General features: G+C 46.7%; 1 protein-coding gene across 1 annotated transcript in view; it reads right to left on the bottom strand.

Annotated features, from left to right (window-relative positions):
* Window positions 1-23,479, bottom strand: part of LOC102985248 (mucin-16) — a 97,875-nt gene extending 74,396 nt beyond the window's left edge. Inside the window, exon 1 of the mRNA XM_055091348.1 lies at window positions 23,242-23,479. Coding sequence (XP_054947323.1) covers window positions 23,242-23,479 — 238 coding nt within the window. The remainder of the gene's footprint in view (window positions 1-23,241) is intronic.
* Between the last annotated feature and the right edge of the window lie 1,739 nt (window positions 23,480-25,218).

Below are 25,218 nucleotides of genomic sequence, written 5' to 3'. Positions count from 1 at the left end.
GTCCCCTGCATCGGCAGGCGGACTCTCAACCACTGCGCCACCAGGGAAGCCCTCCCCATCTTTAAAGCAGAAATAACACCAGAGCACATCTATCCCCATGTTGCACTGGGTTTCACTGGGATGTGTTAGTCATGGACCCACAGCAACAACGTCCTCCCCCTTCAAGTCTTTGCTTCTCAGGGAGGCTTCCCCCAACCCCACCCCATTGAAAAGAGCAACCCGCCCCCAACACACTCCAGCACCCCAGATTCTCTGTCCCAAATTTTTCTCCTTATCACCTTCTTAATACTTAAATACCTAATTTACTTACTATTGTTATGGGTTATGGTCTGTCTGCCCCTGCTAGAATATCAGCTCAGCAAGTATCTTTCTCTCCTCTAGCTCACAGCTGGCCTGGCATTTGCCTCCCACAGCTCTGGGCTTATGATGCATTAAGGCCCCTGGGGACAGCTCTGAGCCCTGAGCAGGAAGATGAGGAAGCGGGCTGCTACCTGTGCCCAGAAGCCAGACCTGGATAGTGGGATGCAGAGTGTGGTGTCTGGAGTCAGACACACTGGGTTTGAAGCCCAGATCTACCCTGGTCACATGAGAAACCTTCTTCTTTGAGCTTCTGTCCCCTCACCTCTGAAATGGGGATGGCCATTCACATCACTCTGGAACTTTGGGTCTCCCTGAAGGCGGGAGGGGTTCATTTACCTGCTCGCCTGGGGCAACCTTGGGAGCATCAAGTGACCAGAAGGACAACCTAGGTATAAAGAAGCCTAGGGCTGCCCTGCCTGCCTGGATCCAGCACTTTCCTTTTGGGGGAGGTCACACAGTAACTGGGAAGAAAGGTGACTCTATTCCTTGTGATCGGGAGAAAACATGAGCAAACCTTTCCTCTTTTCCTGGAGCTGAGTCACAGGTGGTGAAAGATTCTGAAATTCTGGCCAGAGCAGGTTACACTCTGGAACCCACCTCTCAGCTCCAGATACCCTCCACGCACACACCTACTCCTTCCAATGCCCTGTCCCTTGATAATCTCCCTCCCTGGACCTCGGATATCTCAGCCAAGCCTGGACTGGGGCGATGACTGTTGTCCAGGGACCCAGGAAGCGGCTCAACAGCATAGCAAGATCTTTATGCTGTCAGGGTCCTGCTCAGAGGGGCAATGGAGAACAGCTATCTCCCCTGGGGGAGGTACTCAAGGGCCAGGAAACAGCCAGGAGAGGAGAAATCCTCCTCAACCCTCAGTCTCTTCCCAGGCAGAGGGTAAAGGTCAGGACTTAGGAATCATCTAGAAATGGGTGTTCAGTTCCCTGCTGTGTGACTTTAAACAAAAGGCTCAACCTCTCTGAGCCTCAGTTTCCTCTTCTGTAAAATGGGAGGCAATATGCCCCTATTCTCACCCACACAAGCTCAATCCAGATAACGCAGGTAAAAGCCCTGGCACATACATCTCCATATCCCCTCCCTCTTGCGTCTCCCTCCCACCTTCCCTATCCCACCGCTCTAGGTGGTCACAAAGCACCCAGCTGATCTCCCTGTGCTATGCAGCTGCTTCCCACTAGCTAGCTATTTTACATTTGGTAGTATATATATATATATATAGCTGATTCACTTTGTTACACAGCAGAAACTAACACAACGTTGTAAAGCAATTATACTCTAATAACAATGTTAAAAAAAAAAAAAAAGCCCTGGCACATAGTAGGCACACAATACAAAATGATGATTATTGCAGTCCTCTGGGATCTTGGGGTGTTTCAGCCTCAGGGGCAAAGAGGGAAAAAGCACAGGATGCAGATGTGGATGAAGATGCACCAGATGGGTCCAGGGCGGAGGGAGAGTTGAGTGGGAAATGGATATCCTCCGGCTCTGGAATTTTTAAAATTATTCTTTGGGGAGATAGAAGCTCAGAGAGGTTAGGTGTCAAGCCCAAGGACACGCAGCCTGTCAGCATTGGATTTAGATTTCTTTTCATCTCTGCCCAAGGATTAAGGGAGTCTTTCCCAGCGTTAAAGTCAAGAGTCCTGAAGGGTGTCTGAATTGATATTCCAGGGGGATCCCTGCCCTGACGGGCATCCTGTTTACTGTGGAATTGATGGGGAATTGGGGAGGGGTGTCAACCCTTAGTCCAGGCAACCAGCCCTCACTGGGGCAGGAGCAAGAGTCTGCTCAGTTCAAACAGCCCTCAGCATCAGACTCTGGAGGGAGCCTTGGGGTCAAAAGCAGTTAAACAGCCTCTGTGGTGACGTGCTTTGGGGACAGCTCAGGGGGACACGCCCCATCAGAGATGGTGGAATTGTCTGATACAAACCCGCCCACAATTCAGGCCATTGTGTGGGTGCCTTACAATGGTGTCCAACCTCAGAGCTCTTCCAGGGGCAAGAGCTGGCCTCAGTGACTCAGGGCTGGGGGGCTGGGGTGCCCTCTCCACCTGCTTCAGGAGCTGCAGCGAGGCCTGAGTGGGTGAGGAGGGAGCCCACCTACTCCGGGTGGCTCCTGGGCTGCCAGTGTCCAGGACCTGAGGTCCTCAGGATGGGGAAGCAGGATGACCCCACCATAACTCTCCTTCAGGCCTTAGTGGCTTCCGTTTCCCAGACAAGCATTGAGGACAGTCCTTTCTCCTGGGAGGAGTAAACGAACAGATATTTAAGCACCTGGCACATAGTAGATGCCCGTTCTCAGGTTATCTTGGACACCAGAACAGTTTGGCTGGAAAGCCCTGACTTCCTGCCCAAGGAGGCAGCTGGAGTAAAACAGTCCGGGGGTCTAGGCAGCCCTGGAGCCACACGTGGAGGATCTTGGACCTTCTTTCCGTAGGGGAGAGAGCCCAACACCAAGCTGGACTCCCAGCTTTTCCTGAGGCCAGTGAGTTTCTCTGGTTAGCCAGACCCAAGCTGATCCCACAGGTGACCAACAGGCCTGCAAAGTCCCCCTTGAGAGCGAAGAACATACCTCCCCTAACCCTCACAGTCTGCCTTTCTGCTCCCACCCCTCCCCTCAGCATCCCCCCTTCAAGCAGCCCAAATGCGCTCACATCACATTGAACGACCCAAACACACCTTGCACCTTCCTGCCTCCTAGCCTCTGCCCACCCAGTTCTCCCTGCCAGGAGTGCCCTTTTCCTTCTTCCACTAATTGCACCTGTAGAAATTCCTGCCAACCAAACACCACCCTGCAGTTTAGGCAAACCCTCACCTCCAGAACCCCTAAGGTGGCAAAGCTCCTGCTGAGCCTCGTACCAAGAGAGCCTGGGCACCCCTCTGCCTCGCCCACCAGCCTGGAGCTCCTGCAAGCCTGGGACTGTGACTTGCTCATTTCCCATCTGAGAGCTGAGCACAGGTACTAGGGTCAGAGGTGTCAATAAAAAACAAACAAACCCAGATAGATAACCAATAAGGACCTACTGTAGAGCACAGGGAACTCTACTCAATACTCTGTGATAACCTATATGAGAAAAGAATCTAAAAAAGAATGAATGTATATGTATAACTGAATCACTTTGCTGTACACCTGAAACTAACACAACACTGTAAATTAACTATACTCCAATAAAAAACAAAAAAACAAAAAAACCACACCCAAACCCTACGAAGTGAACGTGTAAGTGAGCCAGCGAAAGAAGAGGTGCCTGGGTATCTCTGATCCAGCAATATTTAATCACGATGCAGCCACTGTGTGAAGTCTCCCCAGTCAGTCTGGAAAACGTAGCCTCACCTGGCTAGCTGTGATGGAAGCCTTTGCTGAAAAGCAAAAGCCCTTGTGGCTGCCCCTGGTTGGGGTGGTGGGGGCGGCTTGGGAAGCTGAGGAGGCTGCCACATCTGCCCCTCTTTTCCAGGAATCTGTCTGACTCCTCCGCTGGCCCCAGCTCAGCCCGGCTTACCTGGCCCACAGGTGAGGAGGAGGGTCACGGTCAGAGCCACCAGCTGCCCTCGCCGATGGCACCCCAGCTGTGCAGGGCTTTCCCTGCCCATGCTCCTGCCCACCCGCCCGGGAAGCGTTCCTCACACCCCGAACGACTCCCAGTGACTGAACCCAGCCCAGTCGAGCCAGCCGGGCTCCTGGGAGGGCGTTGAGGACACGCCTTGCTGAGCTTCCCGGGAGGGGCAGGGCCTGCCCTAGGGGAAAGCAGTGGCTCGTTGGCTGGCAAAGGTCAGCTGGCATTATTCAGTGCCCTCGTGGCGACTAACACCTGCCGACTGATACCCTCTGTGAAGAGGGGCACAGGGGATCCCCACCTACCAGACTCAGCCTGGCTCCCGAAAAGCCTGTTGCCAGACGAAGAGACGCCCCCCTACCCCACCCCACCCCCTGCTCCCCACCCAAGGGTCCTGCTGGCCTTAAAGGTGAACAGGAAGATGACCATAGATCTGTCCTAATCTTTCAAGTCCCCTGGGTTCTACCTGACAACTTCCTGCTCAGGGGCTGGCACCGCCAGACCGAGCTGGGTGGGCCCTCCCTGGGGGAGGCGCGGCTGGCTCCCAGGGTTTTGGAATGTGCGGGAGTGGGAGACTGCATTCCCACGTGGGAACTCCCTGGCTGCCAGGGAAGCCGAGGGCCGGGGTTGTTGTCTGCTTGGGGAGCCCCTCAGAGCCACCCTGTCCGCCCCCCGTACCTCTCCAGGGCCCAAATGGCCAGCATGGGGGCTGCAGTGCTCACTCCCCAGCCGAGCCCTTCGGCGGCCCCAGGGGCAGAGAAGAGCAGGAGGGGCTGGCATGGGATTCTGCTTCCTCCTTGACAAGGCTGCAGCCTCCAGGGATTCTTGTCACCCCAGGCCTGGGCTGTTACAACAGCTGCCCTTCTCCCCCGCTGTCTGCCAAACAGATTTTGCCAGGGCGACCCTCCTTAGGTACGTGATCCCCAGTGTCCCCCATGCTCCTCCCTCGTCCAGGCGCTCAGGAGACCCTCACCCTCCCTCCTGGCCCACCCCTCAAGCCTGTAACAGCCAGACAGGTGGGTCTATCTTCTCACCCAGGGGATGGCACACGCAGGTGTGAAGGTGGCAGGCAGGGGCCACCCCATGAAACCTCACATCTCTCCTGCATCTGCTACCCAAAGCCAAACTCCATGGACCTGTTGCCAAGGCGAGCTTATCCGAACACCCACCCACCCCCCTGCAACCCCGTCCTTCATGCTCAATGCGACGTCCTGCTAACCTACTCTCCACCTTTCTTGCCCGGATGCCGTTCACTCGCTCTCAGCATAGACACACTCTGCTGAGCCCCTACTACACTTCATGCATGCAGCCTGGCCAAGGTGGACAAATGATCAAGGTGGAGTGACAGAAGCATAGAAGTCGGTGGGAGACACCAGTCCCAGACTGGGAAGGGGCAGGGGATCAGGAAAGGCTTCCTGGAGGAGGTGCCACGTACACCAAGTCCTGAAGGATAAGCTGAAGCCAGCTGGGCCAGGGGAGGTGGGGAGTGGAGAAAGGAGTGTTCCAGGGAAAAGACACAGTGTTAGCAAAGACTGGAGGCAGCAGGAAGCAGGAACTGGAGTCTGGCTTTTGTCCAAACCCCCTCCCTTGGTTGTCTACCCGGGCACCTCCTCCCTTCCTTAAGGAAACAATCAGAAACAGAGGCCAAGCTAGAGGGTCCAGTGGGAGATCACGGTGGTCAGCTCCCCGCACCTCACAGAGGGGAAAATTGGGCACCCAAAAAGTACCAGGACCAGCAAGATCAGTGACAGAGCTGGGAACAGACCCCAGATCCTTGGACTCTCCGAACTCTGCCTATTTAAGTGATTTAAATCCTCTGTCTCTCCAGGACACGACAACGAGCACCCCCCAACACCAACAGAGAGGCCTTAGCGTCCAGGAGCTGCCCTGCTCTTACAATGGGTGCACAGGGGTTTATGGGTTTAGGTTCACAATGGGTAATCACAACTACTGTTTATTGAACACCTACTATGCGCTGGGCATGGCTTCCAGTCATACCCACGACCCTGAAGCTAGGTTTTACCCTCACAGTTGTTCTATAAGGTGGTTGCTACTCACTGCCCCATTGCACAGATGAGAAAGCCGAGGCTTAGGGATTTGCCCAAAGTCACTCATCTAGCACATAGCAGAACTAGGATTTGAACTCTGTTTTGATCGAGAACAGTGTTTCTCACCTAAGGGTTATTCCCCCCACCCCCCAGAGGACATTTGGCAATGTCCAGAGTCATTTTTGGTTGTCATGAGGGGAAGGGGGGCTGCTACTGGCATCTAGTGGATAGAGAACAGGGATGTTGGTGAATATCCTACAGTGCAAAAGACAAACACACTTGACAATGAATTATCCAGCCCCAAATGTCAATACTGACACTGATAAAAAACAAAAACAAACAGGCAACCCCCCCTCAAAAAAAAACAAAAACAAAAAACCTGGTCTAAAGCCACACTGTTGTCCAGTGGAACTTTCTGGATAATGTTCATGTTCTATATCTGTGCCATCCAACAGGGCCACGCACCATGAGCCACACGTGGTCACTGAGCACTTGAAATGTGACTGGTGTGACTGAGGAACTGAATTTTTAATTTTGTTTAATCTGAATTTAAAAAAAAACAATCCTCAGTTCAGTTATTAGAAAATTAATGAGTAGGCTTGGAACAGCTTAAGCATGTGAATGTACTTTTTCTTTTTTTAAATTTATTTTATTGAAGTATAGTTGATATACAATGTTGTGTTAATAGCTACTGTACAGCAAAGTGATTCAGCTATACATATATGTACATTCTTTTTCATGTTCTTTTCCATTACGGTTTATCCCAGGATGTTGAATCTAGTCCCCTGTGCTATACAGTAGGACCTTGTTGTTTATCCATTCTATAAATTATAGTTTGCATCTGCTAATCCCAAACTCCCAATCCTTCCCTCCCCCACTCCCCCTCCCACTTGGTAACCACAAGTCTGTTCTCTGTATCTGTGAGTCTGTTGTTTTTTGGTAGATAAGTTCATTTGTGTCATACTTTAGATTCCACACATAAGCGATATCATATGATACTTGTCTTTGTCTGGCTTACTTCACTTAGTATGATAATCTATCTCTAGGTCTATCCATGTTGCTTCAAATAACATTATTTCATTCTTTCTTACAGCTGAGTAATAGTCCATTGTATATATGTACCACATCTTCTTTATCCATTCATCTGTCGATGGACATTTAGGTTGTTTCCATGTCTTGGCTATTGTGAATAGTGCTGCAATGAATATTGGGGTGCATGTATCTTTTCAAAGTATGGTTTTCTACAGATACATGCCCAGGAGTGGGGTTGCTGGATCATATGTTAGCTTTATTTTTAGTTTTTTAAGGAACCTCAATACTGTTCTCCATAGGGGCTGCACCAATTTACATTCCCACCAGCAGTGTAGAGGATTCCCTTTTATCCACACCCTCTCCAGCATTTGTTATTTGTAGACATTTTAATGATGGCCATTCTAACCAATGTGAGGTGGTACCTCATTGTAGTTTTGATTTGCATTTGCCTAATAATTAGCGGATGTACTTTTTCTGCTGGAGTTTTATGAAATCTAAATACAGATCAAGAGTTCAGATTAAAAATCTAGTGTCCGAAATGAGATGCTCTATAAAGTTTAAAATGCATACCGGATTTAGAAGATGTAGTATGAGAAAATAATGTAAAATATCTCCTTAGTCATTTTATACTAGTTACTTATTGAAATGATAACTATTTGGATATACTGGTTAAATAAAATAGATGATGAAAATGAATAGCACCAGTGTCTTTTTACTCTTTTAATGTGGCTACTGGAAAATCTCCAATTATGTATGTGACTTGGGTTCTTGGGTTCTCTTTCTATTGGATAACACTGGTCTGGGATCTGAGTGCTCCCCACTGTAAATAATGTTAATTATTTCAGATATTATTATTATTATTTAATTATTTAGTCATCTTAACTATAAATACCTTTGCCTCTCTTTGCTCTGTCTGCCCCAGCTTGGCAGTTCCTGCACCGATGACAAGGATGGGGTAGGATCCATATTCCCTTCTCTACCCTTGACGATGCTGAGCTACGTCAGCAGGACCACTTGGGAATGGGGGAAGATGAGGGCAGGTCTCTGGATGCTCTTCTCTCAGAGGTCTGCCTGCCCTTCTGTGGGGACACGGAGAGAACAGCAGGGTCAGAGAAGGAGCAAAGCAACCTCTGGCTTCTCCTGGACCCAGAATGACCGTGTGGGCAGCCTTGCTTTCCGATGGCATTGCTGGGGGAAGAAAGGAAACGTCAGGGCTGGGCTGGGCTGCCTGAGCAAGACAGAAGGCTGAGGATACTGTCTGGGCAGAAAGGGAGAGAGAAGCTAGTGGTAGAGGCACAATGAGAGAAGGAGGAGGAGTAACCCACACGGTCGGTCGTCACTGAACCTGCAGGAGGAGCGGGATTTGAGGGCAAGGGAGAGACTACCATACACATGTCATATAAAAGGCAGAGGTAGGGACTCCCCTGGCGGTTCAGTGGTTAAGACTCCACGCTTCCACTACAGGTGGCATGAGTTCGATCCCTGGCTGGGGAACTAAGATCCTGCTTGCGTGCAACCAAAAAAATAAAATAAAATAAAGCAGAAGGAGCTCAGGAGAAGCTACCAGTGATTCTTGAGACAGTTGTTTCCATGCAGGAAAATGGGTAAGGCCAGGTTGTCAGGCTTAGAAGTCAAGAGGGTATGAGACTGGTGCTAGAGGTAGCCTGGGTTCAAATCCTTGTCACTCCACAGCAGTGGTAATGACTACAATAATAATAATGTTTCGGGCTTCCCTGGTGGCGCAGTGGTTGAGAGTCCGCCTGCCGATGCAGGGAACACGGGTTCGTGCCCCGGTCTGGGAAGATCCCACATGCCGCGGAGCGGCTGGGCCCGTGAGCCATGGCCGCTGAGGCTGCGCGTCCGGAGCCTGTGCTCCACAACGGGAGAGGCCACAGCAGTGAGAGGCCCGCGTACCGCAAAAAAAAAAAATAATAATAATAATAATAATAATAATGTTTACTGACCACCTACTGTATGCCAGCCATTAGGGAAACAGGAAGAAGTGTGCCAGGAGCTAAGGGCGCTGACATTAAATCACAGCGTTAACAAGCAGCATTTATTCAATGTTTTCTCTGAGCTCCTTCCTTTACAGGCTTTTTTGGTTCTATGAGGTGGTGCATTCATCAACCCATTTCACAGAGAAAGAAACTGAGGTGCAAAGAAGCTCTATAATCACACAAGACTGCAGTGAGGCAGCTTATGTTTCCATTCATAATATGTTCAAGAACAGGCAAGACTAACAGATGGGAATGAAAGCCAATGATGTGCTGGGGATGGGAACATTGGAAAAGGAGCATGAGGGAAACTTCTAGAGCAGCAGTTCTCAATCAGGGACAATTATGCTCCCCGGGGACATTTGGCACTGTCTGGGGACATTCTGAGCTGTCCAAACTGAGAAGCGTTCTCAGAGAAGACTTACAGATGGCCAACAGGTACATGAAAAGATGCTGAATGTCACTAATCATCAGGAAAATGCAAATCAAAACCATAAGGAGATGTTGCTTCAACCTCTTAGGATGGCTAACACCGAAAAGACAAGAGATAGTTCATAGCAGCACTATTCACAATAGCCAAGACATGGAAGCAACCTAGATGTCCATCGACAGATGAATGCATAAAGAAGATGTGGTACATATATACAATGGAATATTACTCAGCCATAAAAAGAATGAAATAATGCCATTTGCAGCAACATGGATGGACCTAGAGATTATCAGACTAAGTGAAGTAAACCAGACAAAGACAAATATCATATGACATCGCTTATGTGTGGAATCTAATAAAAAATACAAATGAACTTATTTACAAAACAGAAAGAGACTCACAGACATAGAAAACAAACTTATAGTTACCAAGGGGGAAAGGAGCGGGGGAGGGATAAATTAGGAGGTTGATTAACATATACACTACTATATGTAAAACAGATAACCAACCAGGACCTACTGTATAGCACAGGGAACTATACTCAATATTTGTAATAACCTATAAGGGAAAAGAATCTGAAAAAGAATATATATATATATATATATGTATATATATATATTCACAACTGAATCACTGTTCTGTATACCTGAAACTAACATGTATTGTAAATCAACTATACTTCAATAAAAAAAGAAAGTAAAGAAAAACAGTGTTTAGCACCTTAAAATAATCATACACACACACACACACACACACATATATATGTATATATAAATTGCTATAAAAAAAGAAAAGACAAGACAACAAGTGCTAGTGAGGATGTGGAGAAAAGGGAATCCTCATGCACTGTTGGTGAAATGTCAATTGGTGCAGCCCCTACAGTTAAAAATTTTAAAATAGAACTACCATATGATCCAGCAATCCCACTTCTGGGTATTTATCCAAAGGAAATAAAATCTTGATCTCAAAGAGATATCTGCACCTCCACGTCATTGCAGCATTATTTACAATAGCCAAGACATGGAAACAACCTAAGTGTCTATCAATGGATGAATGGATAAAGAAAGCATCACACACACACACACACACACACACTGGAATATCATTTAGCCATAAATAGGAGAAAATCTTGTCATTTGCAACAAGGATGCACCTGAAGGGTATTATGCTAAGTGAAATAAGCCAGGCAGAGAAATACAAGTACTGTATGATTTCACATGTGGAATCTAAACAAACCATACTCAGTAATACAGAGAACAGATTGGTGGTTGCCAGAGGTGGGGAGTGGGGGCGGAGGGGTGCAGGAAATGGGTAAAGGTAGTCAAAATGCACAAACTTCCAGGGAACAAAAAAACAAGTAAGAGGTGTGATGTGGGTGCTACTGGCATCTAGTGGGTGTTGGCTGGGGTCGAGGTCAACATCCTACAGTACACAAGACAGCCCCTCCCAACAAAGGATCATCCCACGCCAAACATCAGTACTGTGGTGGCTTGAGAAACCATGTTCTAGAGGAAAGGAATGTTCTATACCTTGGGCGGTGTGGAGGTTACACATAAGTAAAAATTCATTGAGTCATCCACTTATGACCAGGGCATTGTACACTTTAGTGGGTAGATGTTATACCTCAACAAAAAGTTTTTTTAAATTAACTTTAAATTTTTATTTTTTTTATTTAATTTTTATTTTATATTGGAGTACAGTTGATTTACAATGCTGTGTTAGTTTCAAGTGTACAGTGAAATGATTCAGTTATACCTATACCTATTCTTTTTCAGATTCTTTTCCCTTATAGGTTATTACAGAATCTTGAGTAGAGTTCCCTGTGCTATATAGTAGGTCCTTGTTGATCATCTGTTTTATATATAGTAGTGTGTATACATTAATCCCAAATTCCTAATTTATCCCTCCCCCAGACCTTTCTCCCCTTTGGTAACCATAAATGTGTTTCGAAGTCCGTGAGTCTGTTTCTGTTTTGTAAATAAGTTCATTTGTATCATTTTTTTCAGATTTCCCATATAAGTGATATATAATATTTAGAAATTTTAAAATGTAATTGGCAGAGGGCGGTGCTGAACCGAGGCCTGTCCGAATAATATTGGGCTAGCCAAAAAGTTCGTTCAGGTTTGTCCATTACATCTCATGGAAAAACCCGAACGAACTTTTGGGCCAGCCCATAGTTTTTCACCTGAACAGTGAGGACACGTTGCTCATTGGCTCCCTGCCTCCCTTCTTGCTCTGCTCCAAATCATTCTCCACAGCGCATCTGTTCAGACTCTCCAATGTCCTCCTCATACCACATGTAGAATAAAATCTAAATTCCTCACCAAGACCTCCACAGCCCTCGGGTCTGGCTCCAGACACCTCTTAGTCTTTTTCTCCCTCTCCTCTCCCCTCTCTCTCTGATCTACCACACTGGTCTCTTTGCTGGAAGTTGCACATGTGAGGGCTTTGCAACCTCAGGGCCTTTGCACATGCTGTTCCCTCTGTGCCTGACTCGCCACATGACAATTTCTTTTCACGCTTCAGGCCCACCTCAGGGCCTTTGCACCTGCTCTTACCGCTGCCTGACTCTACACAACTGGCACCTTCCCATCCCTCAAGCCTCCACTGAGATATCACTTCACCAGAGAGGTCTGCCTTCACCACCACCCCAAACTGTCCTGCCTTATCCATCATGTGCCACTTCATCATCCTCTTTTTATATGCCCCTCCTGCCCAAGCCAATTTTCTAAATTGTATCATCCATTTGTTCACTTGCTTATTGTCTCCATTTCCCCCTGGGGGGCAGGTCTGGGTCTATCTTAGTCATGACTCTATCCCCCATGAATGACACACAATGGGCCCTCAAATACTTGTTGAATAAAAAAATAAAGTCCTAGGATTTCCTCAGTGGAGTTGAGAAGGGCACCCTATTCTATTCACTTTAGCTCTATGAGGGCTTGGCAGCCTTGGGAAATCAGCCTTCTGGGAGTACACTATGTGAAACCCTGTCCTGGACCCTTCCTTTCCATCCTCGGAAACTTCTACGTCATTCTTGACTCTCTGCCCCCAACCCCACCTGAGTTCAAGCCTTCGTCATCTCTGACTTTTTGAAACGGCCCCTTTACGCATCCTCTGCCTCCACCCACCCAGAATGACCTTCCAAAAATGCAAAACTGTCCCTGCCCCGCCCCTGGTCTGAATTCTTCTGTGCCTTCTCATTGCCCTCACGATCAAGTCCAAAGTCCCCAGCCTGGCTCTTAAGGCTCATCTTGATCTGGGACCTGCCCCACCCCCGCCCCCGTGCTCTCCTGAGCGCACTGTTTCCCCATAAACCAGGGATTCAGCAGCGCCAGAGCATCCTCCCACGCCCACAACATTTGGCATGATCTCTCCCCTCCAAGCCTTTGCCCGGGCTGTTCCCTCTGTCAGGACTGCTCTCCCTGTCTTCACCTGACACATTCCTTCAAAGGCTTTGTTTACAGGTCCTGTGATTCATGAAGGGCCCTCCCCCCCCCACCTCCGCCTCCCACAGACAGCATGCTTACCTCCCCTACCTCCCCTCCCGGTTTCCAGAGCACTCTGTAACTTCCTCTGTGAAAGAGCTTGACCACACGATCACACACCTGGGTTTGGATCTCCTACAGTCCCTAGATTTATGAATACCACAGAGGGTACCTGACATGCAGGAGGTGTGCAAAACAATAATAATAAAGGAGTTTCCTGACCGATTCATTTACTTACTTACCGGTCACCAGGCACCAAGCTCTGTGCATAAAGAAGTGAATGAAACTGATCCACTGCACCTCCTCTGTGGTTTCTGTGCCTCTTTGATGCTTCATGCCCCTTCTGATCTTGGTGTGTAGTTATTTATATATGGTGTGCAGGACCCCTTGATGGAGCCTAAGCTGATTCAGTCTCAAATCCAGACACATCTGGGTAATGCTGGAGGATGGATGGATTGGAAGATTTGAGGTCTATTGATATCAGGGTTTCTTCATTTTGACACTATTGATGTTTGGAGCCAGATAATCCTTTGCTGGGGGAGGGGGGAAGAGGCCATCCTGTGCATTGTAGGGTGTTTAGCAGCATCTCTGACCTCTACCTACAAAATGCCAGTAGCACCTCCCAAGTGGTGACAACCTAAATGCCACCAGATATTGCCAACTGTCATCTGGGAGCAAAATCACTCTTAATTGAAAAACCTAATTGATTTATATTAATATCAAAGAATCTACCCCAAAGACAAAATCCAGTTAGCAAGAAGAAAAGTGACTCCAAGTGCAGCCCAGGGGTTAAGAGCTTAGAGTTCATATAAAAATTCACTGAGCTATCCACTTAGTATTTGTGGACTTTACTGGGTATACATTATTCTTCCATATAAAAGAATAAAAGGGAGGGTAATATGTTATATCTCTGTGGGGTGAGGTTGGTGATGTTCTACAGCTCAAGAGAAATTTGGGTTACACCAAAGTAGGCATTTGTCCAAAGTTAGCAAATTACACCTGAGATCTGTGCATTTCACTTAACGTAAATTTGATCTCAAAAGATAAAAATCTATATACAAATATTGAATTCTAGTTAACTCTCTGCGTGATGAACTACTTAGAGGGAGATGGTACTGATAATGCAACTTCTTTGGAAGCATCAAAATTAAGATGCTTAGATACGACAGATAGTGGGATGAAGGGATGGATGGATCGATCGATCGATGACTGGATGATGGATGGATAGACAGATGTGTGATAAAGCAAGTATGACAAAATGAAAGTAGAATCTAGGTGGTGGGTATATGAGAGTTCACAGAAACATTCTTTCAACTTTGCTGTATGTTTGAAATTTTTCATAAGAAGGTATTGGAAAACAATGCCTTGGGCCATGCATGTTTTTGTGCATAAGTTCTAATTCCTTAAAAAAAGGGAAAGGATAATAGTCTATATGGATTTGGGGTCAGGTTCACCTCTGACCATGCTGTGCCCTTTCTTCCTCTGGACCTGCTTTTCCTCCCATCAACTTGGGGCTGTGATTTATTAAGGCAGGGTTACAGGCGCAAGTCCTGGAGTCAGACACACAGGGCTCAATCATGGCTCCACCACTTTGCAAATGTGCAGCCTTGGACAATTACCTCACGTTCTGTGCATCTCAAACTGGACAGTGGAGTTTGCAACGACATGGATGGACCTAAAGATTTATCATACTAAGTGAAGTAAGCCAGACAAAGACAAAAATCATATGATAGCGCTTATATGGAATCTTAAAAAAGAAAAAGATAAAAATGAGCTTATTTACAAAACAGAAAGAGACTCATAGACATAGAAAATGAATTTATGGTTACCAAAGGGGAAAGGGGGGGAGAGATAAATTAGGAGTTTGGGATTAACATATATACACTACTATATATAAAATAATCAAGGGACCTGCTGTATAGTACAGGGAACTACACTCAATATAATAACCTATATTATATTTGTAATAACCTGTAAGGGAAAAGAATCTGAAAAAGAAAATATATATATATATATATATGTATGTATATATATATCTGAATCACTGTGCTGTACACCTGAAACTAACATGACATTGTAAATCAACTATACTTCATTTTAAAAAAAAGAATCATGTGGGTGGAAAAAAACTGGACATTGGAAGTACCTGTTTTGCAACATTGCCATTGGGGCTGAAATGAGAAACCTCGTACCCATGTAGCAAAGCTAGTGGTGACAAGAGGTGGCAATAAGCACACTTATCTTGGAGTGTCTGTGAGACACCTCCTGCAATCGACCTAGGGGAGAACTTGAGAGACTTCAGAAAAGTGGAAGAGGATGGTAGGGCAGGGCCAAGCCAAGGAAATATTTTCTTGCAATTATTTGCAATAAATAAATAATAAAACCTCTCTTTGATTTCGTTCCTCCAGGTGATACTGCCTGAGAAATAGGAATTCCAAAGGCACATCTGCTCTTCCTCACTTGCAGATCTTTTTTTTTTTTTTTGCGGTACGCGGGCCTCTCACTGTTGTGGACTCTCCCGTTGCGGAGCACAGGCTCCGGATGCACAGGCTCAGCGGCCATGGCTCACGGGCCCAGCCGCTCCGCGGCATGTGGGATCTTCCCGGACTGGGGCACGAACCTGTGTCCCCTGCATCGGCAGGCGGACTCTCAACCACTGTGCCATCAGGGAAGCCCCTCACTTGCAGATCTTGAAAGCAGGATTAAGATGTCTTCCAGAGAATTCCTTGGTGGTCCAGTGGTTAGGACTCCAGGCTTCCATTGCAGGGGGTATGAGTTCGATCCCTGGTTGGGGAGCTAAGATCCCGCATGCTGTGCAGCGTGACCAAAAAAAAAAAAAAGACACTTTCTAGGACTTGCCATGGGGTCTCCAGCCCTCTGCTTAAGGGTCTATTTTACTTAGTAAGTCCCTTTACCCATATTTTCTGAATTATGTGAAAGTGGAGGCAAAGATGATTGAGGTTTCAAGTGTGGGTGACTCTGAGGGCAGAAGCCTCGTGTTACGGGTTAAATTGTGTCCCCCCCAAAGATGATAAAGTCCTAACCCCCAGTACCTGTGCATGGGATTTTGGACTGTATTTGGAAATAGGTTCTTTCCAGATGATCAAGTTAAAATGAGGTCATGAGGGTGGGCCCTAATCCAATACGACTGTGTCCTTATAAAAGGGGGAAATTTGGACACAGAGACCGACATGCACAGGGAGAAGGCCATGTGAAGATGAAGGCAGAGATCAGGGTGATACATCTATAACACAAGGGTTGCCAAAGATTGCCAGCAAACCACCATAAGCAGGGAGAGAGGAATGAAACAGACTCTGTCTCCAGCACAGCCTTCAAATAGAACCAACCCTGACAACACATTGATCGTGGACTTCTATCTTCCAGAACTCTGAGATAATCCATTTCTGTCATTGAAGCCACCCAGCTTGTGATGTTTTGTGACAGCATCCCTAGGAAATGAATACCCCTGTATATAGCAACAAGGAAGCCAGCTATGGGGCAGGACGAGAAAGGGCAACGACTCAATTCAAACTAACAAGTTGTTTCCAGGGGCTGTGACACACCTGGTGCTGTGCTAGCTATGAGGATGTAGCAGTGAGCAAGAGTCACAGCCCCTGCCCCTAGGGTGCTTTAGAGTGACCCGAAGGAGGCAGGCAGTAAGGAATAGCACGCATGCCATTGTGACTTCAGGTGATTTACAAGGTGGGGATTTAATCTAATCTGGGGACTTGGTGAAACTGGGGGTGGGGTGCGGGGAAGGAGGGGGTGGGGTGGAGATGTGAAGGGTGAGTAATACCAGACAAAGGGAGAGCAGAGGAGCATTTAGACAGATGGGGTGACATACCAAAGCCTAAAGACTTGAGTGACCTGGGGCAGAAGTTTCCTTTCATGGGAAGAGAGACCTAGAAAGAATCTAGAGAACCAGGTGGCAGGGGCCAAGGCAGTGGACCCAGATGTGGTTGGCAAAATCATGGCCTCCCAGAGATGTCCACGTCCACATCCCCAGAATGTGCAAATGTGACTTTACATGGCAAAAGGGACTTTGAAGATGTGATTGAGTTAAGGATCTTGAGATGGAGAGATTATCTTGGATTACCCAGGTGGCTCAAAGTCATCACGAGGGTCCTTGTAAGAGGGAAGCGTGAGGGTCAGAGTCAGAGAAGGAGATGTGAGGAGGGAAGCAGAGGTCGGAGAGTCAGAAAGAGATTTGAAGATGATACACTGCTTTTTTTTTTAAGATTTTTTTTTTTAATGTGGACCATTTTTGAAGTCTTTATTGAATTTGTCACGATATTGCTTCTGGCTTTTTTTTTATGTTTTGGGTTTATTGGCCTCGAGGCAGGTAGGATACCAGTTCCCCAACCAGTGATCAAACCCACACCCCCTGCATTGGAAGACGAAGTGTTAACCACTGGACCACCAGGGAAGTCCCTACACTGCTGGTTTTGAAGATAGAGGTAGGAGCCATGAGCCAAAGAATGTGAACAACTTTCTTGAAGCTGAAAAAAGCAAGGAACAGGTTCTACCCAAGGGTCTCCAGAAGGAATGCAGCCCTGCTGACACCTTGATGTTAACCCAGGGAGACCCATTTTCAGACATCTGACTTCCCGAACTGTGAGATAATAAAATGGTTTTGTTTCAATCAAAAAATGGGTGGAAGACCTAAATAGACATTTCTCCAAAGAAGACATACAGATGGCCAACAAACACATGAAAAGATGCTGAACATCACTAATTATTAGAGAAATGCAAATCAAAACCACAATGAGGTATCACCTCACACCCATCAGAATGGCCATCATCAAAAAATCTAGGGCTTCCCTGGTGGCGCAGTGGTTGAGAGTCCGCCTGCCGATGCAGGGGACATGGGTTCGTGCCCAGGTCCGGGAAGATCCCACATGCCGCGGAGCGGCTGGGCCCGTGAGCCATGGCCACTGAGCCTGTGCGTCCTGCTCCGCAACGGGAGAGGCCGCAGCAGTGAGAGGCCCACGTACCGCAAACAAACAAACAAACAAAATCTACAAGGAGAGGGTGTGGAGAAAAGTGAACCCTCTTGCACTGTTGGTGGGAATGTAAATTCATACAGCCACTTTGGAGAACAGTATGGAGGTTCCTTAAAAAACTAAAAATAGAACTACCATACAACCCAGCAATCCCACTACTGGGCATATACCCTGAGAAAAACATAATTCAAAAAGATACACGTACCACAGTGTTCTTTGCAGCACTATTTCCAATAGCCAGGACATGGAAGCAACCTAAATATTCATTGATAGATGATGAATAGATAAAGAAGAGGTGGTACATATATACAATGGAATATTACTCAGTCATAAAAAGGAACAAATCTGGGGCATTTGTAGTGATGTGGATGAACTTAGAGTCTGTCATACAGAGTGAAGTAAGTCAGAAAGAGAAAAACAAATATCGTATATTAACACATATATATGGAATCTAGAAAAATGGTACTTATGAACCTATTTGCAGGGTAGGAAAAGAGACGCAGACATAGATAACAGGCTTGTGGACACAGGGTGGGAATGGGGGGGGTGGGACGAATTGAGAGAGTAGCACTGACATATATATACCACCATGTTTAAAATACATAGCAAGTGGGAAGCTGCAGTGTAGCACAGGGAGCTCAGCTTGGTGCTCCGTGATGTCCTAAAGGGGTGGGATGGGGCGGGAGGCTCAAGAGGGAGGGGATATATGTATACATATAGCTGATTCACTTTGTTCTACAGCAGAAACTAACACAACATTGCAAAGCAATTATACTCCAAGAAAAAAATAAACTGGTTTTGTTTGAAGGCGTTATGTTTGTGGTGATTTGGGATAGCAGCCATAGGAAACTGATATACCAGGAGACTGACCAGTCAGGAGGGACTTCACGGGGGAGGTTCAGAGAACTAATGCTCCGCACAGGCAGCACAGAGGGATGTGAACACCCAGCCTCCAAGAAATGTTTGCCAGACGACCATGTGAATAGATGAGTCAACAAACAAGTCGGCAACCCTCATCACCATCTTCACCACTTTTTTTTTTTGAGCACTTCACAGTATACAAAGACACTTACTGGCAGGAACTTGTTTTATTTCTTTAAGCCTCACAACAAACTTAACAGTTACGCAATATTTCCTCCTTTGTATAGACGTGGAAACCATGGCTCAGAGGAATCGTCTGACTTGATCAATCATTCAGTGGAGGAGAGGCAAAGGCAGGATTTGAACCCAGACAGGTCTGAGTCCAGAGCCTGCATGCATGTACTTCAGTGTGCATTTGTTAAACAGATGAATGTACTCACAAAGGCATCCACAACCCTGCAGCTGAGATGTCCTTCCCCAGGGACCCTCCTCCAAGGAGATGGTGGCACTGACATCTCTGGGAAGGAATCTTTGAAGAGTCCTTGAGCCTGGGCATGCAGGGATGGGGACAAAGAATCCACATCTGAGAGGTTGAAGCTACTCAGACTATCACCTAGGTATTCAGGACTATTCACCCATTTTCTTTCAAGGAAGACATTCCCAAGAGTGGTCTCTACAATGGTGCCACAGTGACAGATTTTAATTACACGAAAATGCTCAGGTCTTGCCCAGCCTATAAGGACCTGCTACAACATTCCCCATGTGGAGTCTTTCAGCCTCTACTTGCATGCCTCTAGCAATGGGGAGCTCACTACCTTATTCAACTCATGATTAATCATGATATATCAAAACTCATGATTAATCATGATAACATCCCTCTATTGGTCCAAATTCTGACCTCTAGAGCTACAAAGTCTTCTTCTCTCTTCCACTGCGAGATCCCTTGACTTTTTCTTGTCAGAGGAAGACTGGCAAAATAACGTATGTAAATGCCTACTTAGTTCCCTGCGCTCATATTAAGACCCAACATCACACACTGGCTCAGCCAGCTGTTGTTAGGTAGCTTTCAAAGATGGTCCTCAATGATCCTCAATTTCTGATAATCACACCCTTGTGGGACCCCCTCCCCTCAGGTGTGGGCTGGACTTAATTAATCAGTTCAAATGAACAGAATATGGCAAGATTGATGATATGTCACTTTCGTGATTAGGTTACAAAAGATTGATGCTGGGCTTCCCTGGTGGCGCAGTGGTTGGGAGTCCGCCTGCCGATGCAGGGGGCGCGGGTTCGTGCCCCGGTCCGGGAGGATCCCACGTGCCGTGGAGCGGCTGGTCCCGTGGGCCATGGCCGCTGAGCCTGCACGTCCGGAGCCTGTGCTCCGCGGCGGGAGAGGCCACAACGGTGAGAGGCCCGCGTACCGAAAAAAAAAAAAAAAAAAAAAAAAGATTGATGCTTTCATCTTGTCGGACTCTATTGCCTTCTGGTCTTGAATGCTTTCATGAAGCAAATGTCCATGTGGGAGAGGATCACATGACAAGGAAGTGAGGGTGGTCTCCAGCCAAAAGCCAGCAAGAAACTGAGGGTCCTTAATCCAACAGCCACTGGGAACCGAATCCTGCCAACAGTGAACTTGGAGGCAAGTCCTTTCCCAGTTGAGCCTTGAGATGACTGAAGCCACAAATGACACCTTGACTGCAGCTTGTGAGGGAACTTGAGGCAGAGGACCCAGCTAAGCTGCACCCAGGTGCTTCACCCATAGAAGCTGTGAGATATCAAATGTTGTTTTAAACCTTTACATTTTGGGGGATAATTTGTTACGCAGCAATAAATGACTGATACAAATGCCCCACCCAAGCTAGCACCTGCCCAACCCTGTTGACCTCATCTCACAGGACTCCCTTCTTGTTCACAACACCCCAGCCACTCCAGCCTTCTTAAAGCCCCCACAGCCATGCCACACACATTTTCTGCTTAGACCTTTCACAAAGGCTGTTCCATCTGCCTGAAATCCCTTTCCCTTTGCAGGATCTCTCTCAGCATTGAGTCTTGGCTCAAATGCCACCTCTTCAGAGAGGCTTTCGCTGACCACCTTGTCTGAAGTCTCACCCAGCCCCTTGCTCACCTGGTTCCATGTTCACTTTTTTCTGCCTCTATGAGAGCAGAGGCCTTGATCGTTTTGCTCGCTGTGCATCGCTTGTGCTCGGCACCAGTGTGGCCACAAAGCAGGCGCTCAATAAATATTTGCCAAAAGAGTGAATGAGTGAATGAAGCTGGTGCCAGCAAGACACTTCTGCTTGGTGCTTTGAGCTGGAAAACAAAGCAAGGGCAGGAGCTGGTGCCACATTCATCCCCATATGTCCAGCACCACCCTGTGCCCAGCTCTTGCTGGCTGGCCAGGCAGGGGTCAGCGTGCACTTCCTTCATCCCTAGCAGAGGCTGTGTGGCATTTCTCAGCTACAAGGAGGACTCCCTCCTGCTGCACAATTGGTCTAGTGACTGTCATGCCCCAATGGCCTCCATGGTCTCCCGGCCACACCTGTGGGTGTCCGCCAGCTCGGGTAACACCATGACGGGCTGCTGATCCCAAGTGGCCACAGAAGCAGCTGGGCAGGGCTGTAAGGAAGTGTTCAGGTGGGGCCAGACCAGGAGAGCCTAGGCAAAAGTGCGCTGGCTCTCCTGAAATATACGAAGAACTCATTCAGTCTCAGGGAGGTGGTGACTTAGAGGGTCCCCAGCCATGGCTTTAGGGAGCCGTCCTCCTGCTAATGATTTCTGTGAGCCAGGCACTGTGCTAAGCTTTTGCCATATGTTATCTCATTACATGTTCACAGAAACCCAGAGGAGAGGCATTGCTCTTACAACCACATTTTATAGATGAAGATGCTGAGGGTCAACAGGTTAAGAAATGTGTCCATCAGATGAATGAATAAAGAAGCTGTGGTATATATATACAATGGAATATTACTCAGCCATTAAAAAAAATGAAATAATGCCATTGGCAGCAACATTGATGGACCTAGAGGCTTATCATACTAAGTGAAGTAATTCAGAAAGAGAAAGAGAAATACCATATGATATCACTTACGTGTGGAATCTAAAATACAACACAAATGAACCTATCTACAAAACAGAAACAGGCTCACAGACATAGAGAACAGACTTGTGGTTGCCAAGGGGGAGGGGGGATGTGGGAGGGAAGTATTAAGAGTTTGGGATTAGCAGATGCAAACTATTATATATAGGATGGATAAACAACAGGGTCCTACTACAGCACAGGGAGCTGTATTCAATATCCTGTGATAAACCATAACGGAAAAGAATACGAAAAAGAATATATACGTGTATAACTGAGTCACTTTGCTGTACAGCAGAAATTAACACAACATTGTAAATCAACTGTACTTCAATAAAATTTTTTAAAAAAGAAAGAAATGTGTCCACAATCAGAGAGCAGAGAGTCTGAGGCCAGAAACCAACAAGAATAATGACTGGCTTCCCCTGTCCCTCTCTACCTTGACCTACACTCACCAGAGAGCGCTGGGGGGCAGAGATGAGCAAACACCGAGGGGGGACGTGTGCCCCTCTAGCAGATGCTGGAAACCCCCTGCAGCAGTTCTTCTGGTGGAAATACAATGCAATTTAAAATACAATATAATTTAAAATTTTCTAGCAGCCACACACAACAAAAGTAAAAAGAAACAGTGAAAATAAAATGAATCATATACACCAAGGCCCAGGAAACTTTCTCTATAAAGTCATCGAGTATTTTAGGTTTCATAAGCTGTGCTTATGTGGTCTCTGTTGCATATTGCTCTTTGCTCTGTTTTTTTTGTGTTGTTGTTGTTCGTTTATTTAGGGTTGGTTGGTTTGTTTTTGCCCTAGCCCTTTAAACATGTGAAAACCATTCTGAGCTTGAGGTCTGCACAAAAAAAGAGCCACGGGGCCTTTGCCCATGACCTGAAGGACTCAAGAAATGAATGGTAATCAGTTTTGAAACAGTTGAAGGAGGAAGAGGAGGGAGAAGGAGAAAAAGGCAATTAAGGTTAGCAGAGGAGAAAGTGGAGAGGGGAAGAAAGAAAGAGGCAGCTGAGAGGAAGGAGCTTAGGTCTCTGTGTCTTTCCCACCTCGCTGCCTTTGCTGGTGAACTCTTTCTCCTCCAGCTTCAATTTCAGTGCCTAATGGAAGAAACCCAGATTCTCTAAACCAGGTTAGGCCACCTGCCAGGACCCGGATACTTCTCCCCGCCTCCACATCATTGCAATCTATTGCGACAACTTGTTTGAAGTCTACCTTCACTGTTTGCCTCTGAGCTGTGTGATGCTGGGAAGGACTTGGCCGCAGTGACCTTGACCGTAGGTATCAGGCACAACCTCAACATCTGTTAAACCAATCAGGTCAGAACCAAAGACGGTAAAACACTTGAATGAGCAATGTCAACTTGGAAGATTAAAACAGCAAGGACTTACTATCTCTGATCTGGGAATGGGAGGCTGGTGGGTGCCTCAGCTCTGAGCGAGGAGGGTGTGGCTGGGCAGGGGGCACTGGGGGCACCAGGACCTTAGTGCCTCCTGGGTCCCATCCCTGGCTTCTGGCGCCTAGACTCTGGGAACTCAGAGGACCCGAGGAGACTGGGCTGGATGCTGCCCTTCTGATCAGCTTTCTCTTGTTCGGCTGCCTCTTGGTATCCACAGAAGAATCACTCATGTTCCTGACTCTGGACAGTGAGTGTGTCCCTGGAGGTCTCCCAGGGGAGATGGGCACATCTGTGCACAGCCCCTCAGCAGAAGGCTGAGATGTGGGCACATGACGATCACCCAGAATCCCTGTGGTTGCGTCCAGGCGAAGCAGAACTCTGGTGTCTAGGTGAGTAATTCCTCCTGGAGAGAAGAGAGAAAGGAGAGAGGACAAGTGTTACCTCTCTGGTAATTTAGAAAATCCTGAACCACAAATGTACTTTAAAAGAGACACTGCTCGAGGGTGTGGAGAAAAGGGAACCCTCCTACACTGTTGGTGGGAGTGTAAGTTGGTGCAGCCACTATGGAGAACAGTATGGATGTTCCTCAGAAAACTCAACATAGAATTACCATATGATCCAGCAATCCCACTCCTGGGCATACACCCAGACAAAACTATAATTCAAAAAGATACATGCACCCCCTATGTTCATAGCAGCACTATTCACAATAGCCAAGACATGGAAACAACCTAAATGTCCACTGACAGATGAATGGATAAAGAAGATGTGGTGTATATCTACAATGGAATACTACTCAGCCATAAAAAAGAATGAAATAATGCCATTTGCAGCAACATGGATGCAACTAGAGATTATTATACTAAGTGAAGTAAGTCAGAAAGAGAAAGACAAATACCATATGATATCACTTATATGTGGAATCTAAAATATGGCACAACTGAACCTATCTATAAAGCAGAAACAGACTCACAGACATAGAGAACAGACTTGTGGTTGCCAAGAGGGTAGGAGAGGGAGAGAGATGGACTAGGAGTTTGGGGTTAGTGGATGCAAACTGTTATATATAGAATGGATAAACAACAAAGTCCTATTGTATAGCACAGGGAACTATATCCAGCCTCCTGTGATAAAAGTTAATGGAAAAGAATATAAAAAAAAGAATGTAGATATTTGTATAACTGAGTCACTTTGTTGTACAGCAGAAATGAGCACAACATTGTAAATCAACTATACTTCAATAAAAATTTTTTAAAATGAGGCACTCCCCTATAAACATTCCCTGAATAACAAATACCCATCATTACAAGCGAGCCTGGCGAACAACTACCCAGAAGCAGCCAGAGTTGCAGCCCAATTCTTGAAGCTGCAATATTACAAATTTTAAAATGGTAGCCCTACCATTTATCGAGTTGCCAGCTTATGCCAGGTACTGGCCATGCTAAATCCCACGCCTCATGACGACTCTTGTCAGTATTGGTAATATTAATGGTGGGGCTGTTTGAACTTTAATCCACATGGAAATCACTTGTTTAAATGCAAATTCTAATACAGTAGGTCCTGCTGAGATTCTTCATGTCTAACAAGCCCCTGGATGCTGTTGCTTTTCCACGGTCCTTGCAGAGATTTAAAGCATGAGTATTTAGGCAAAACTGACATTCAGTGATTTTGATGGATGAATGGATGGATGGATGCCAAAGCAATCATTAGCTCTAAAAAACTGCAAAGTCTCCTTTTTCTCTATATCTACTTTGCCCTCTACAGTGCATCCTCCTTATAGCTTAAGGTGTTTCTTAACTTTCCATTTCCAGGACAAAGATCAAAGCCTGCCTCAGCCAGCCAGGTCCAGGCTGCATGGTCTGGCTGCCATCTATTTTCTTAGCTTTTTGTACTATTTACCTTCTTGCTCTCAGGGCTCCCACAACTTTGCCAGCCAGTGATTCTTTAAAACTGCAGTGCTCCTTCTTAC

The sequence above is a fragment of the Physeter macrocephalus genome, chromosome 2, assembly GCF_002837175.3.
Source record: "Physeter macrocephalus isolate SW-GA chromosome 2, ASM283717v5, whole genome shotgun sequence".
Taxonomy (NCBI): Eukaryota; Metazoa; Chordata; class Mammalia; order Artiodactyla; family Physeteridae; genus Physeter; species Physeter macrocephalus.
The sequence above is the reverse complement of the archived record's forward strand: the minus strand, read 5'-3'. Positions and strand labels throughout refer to the sequence as shown.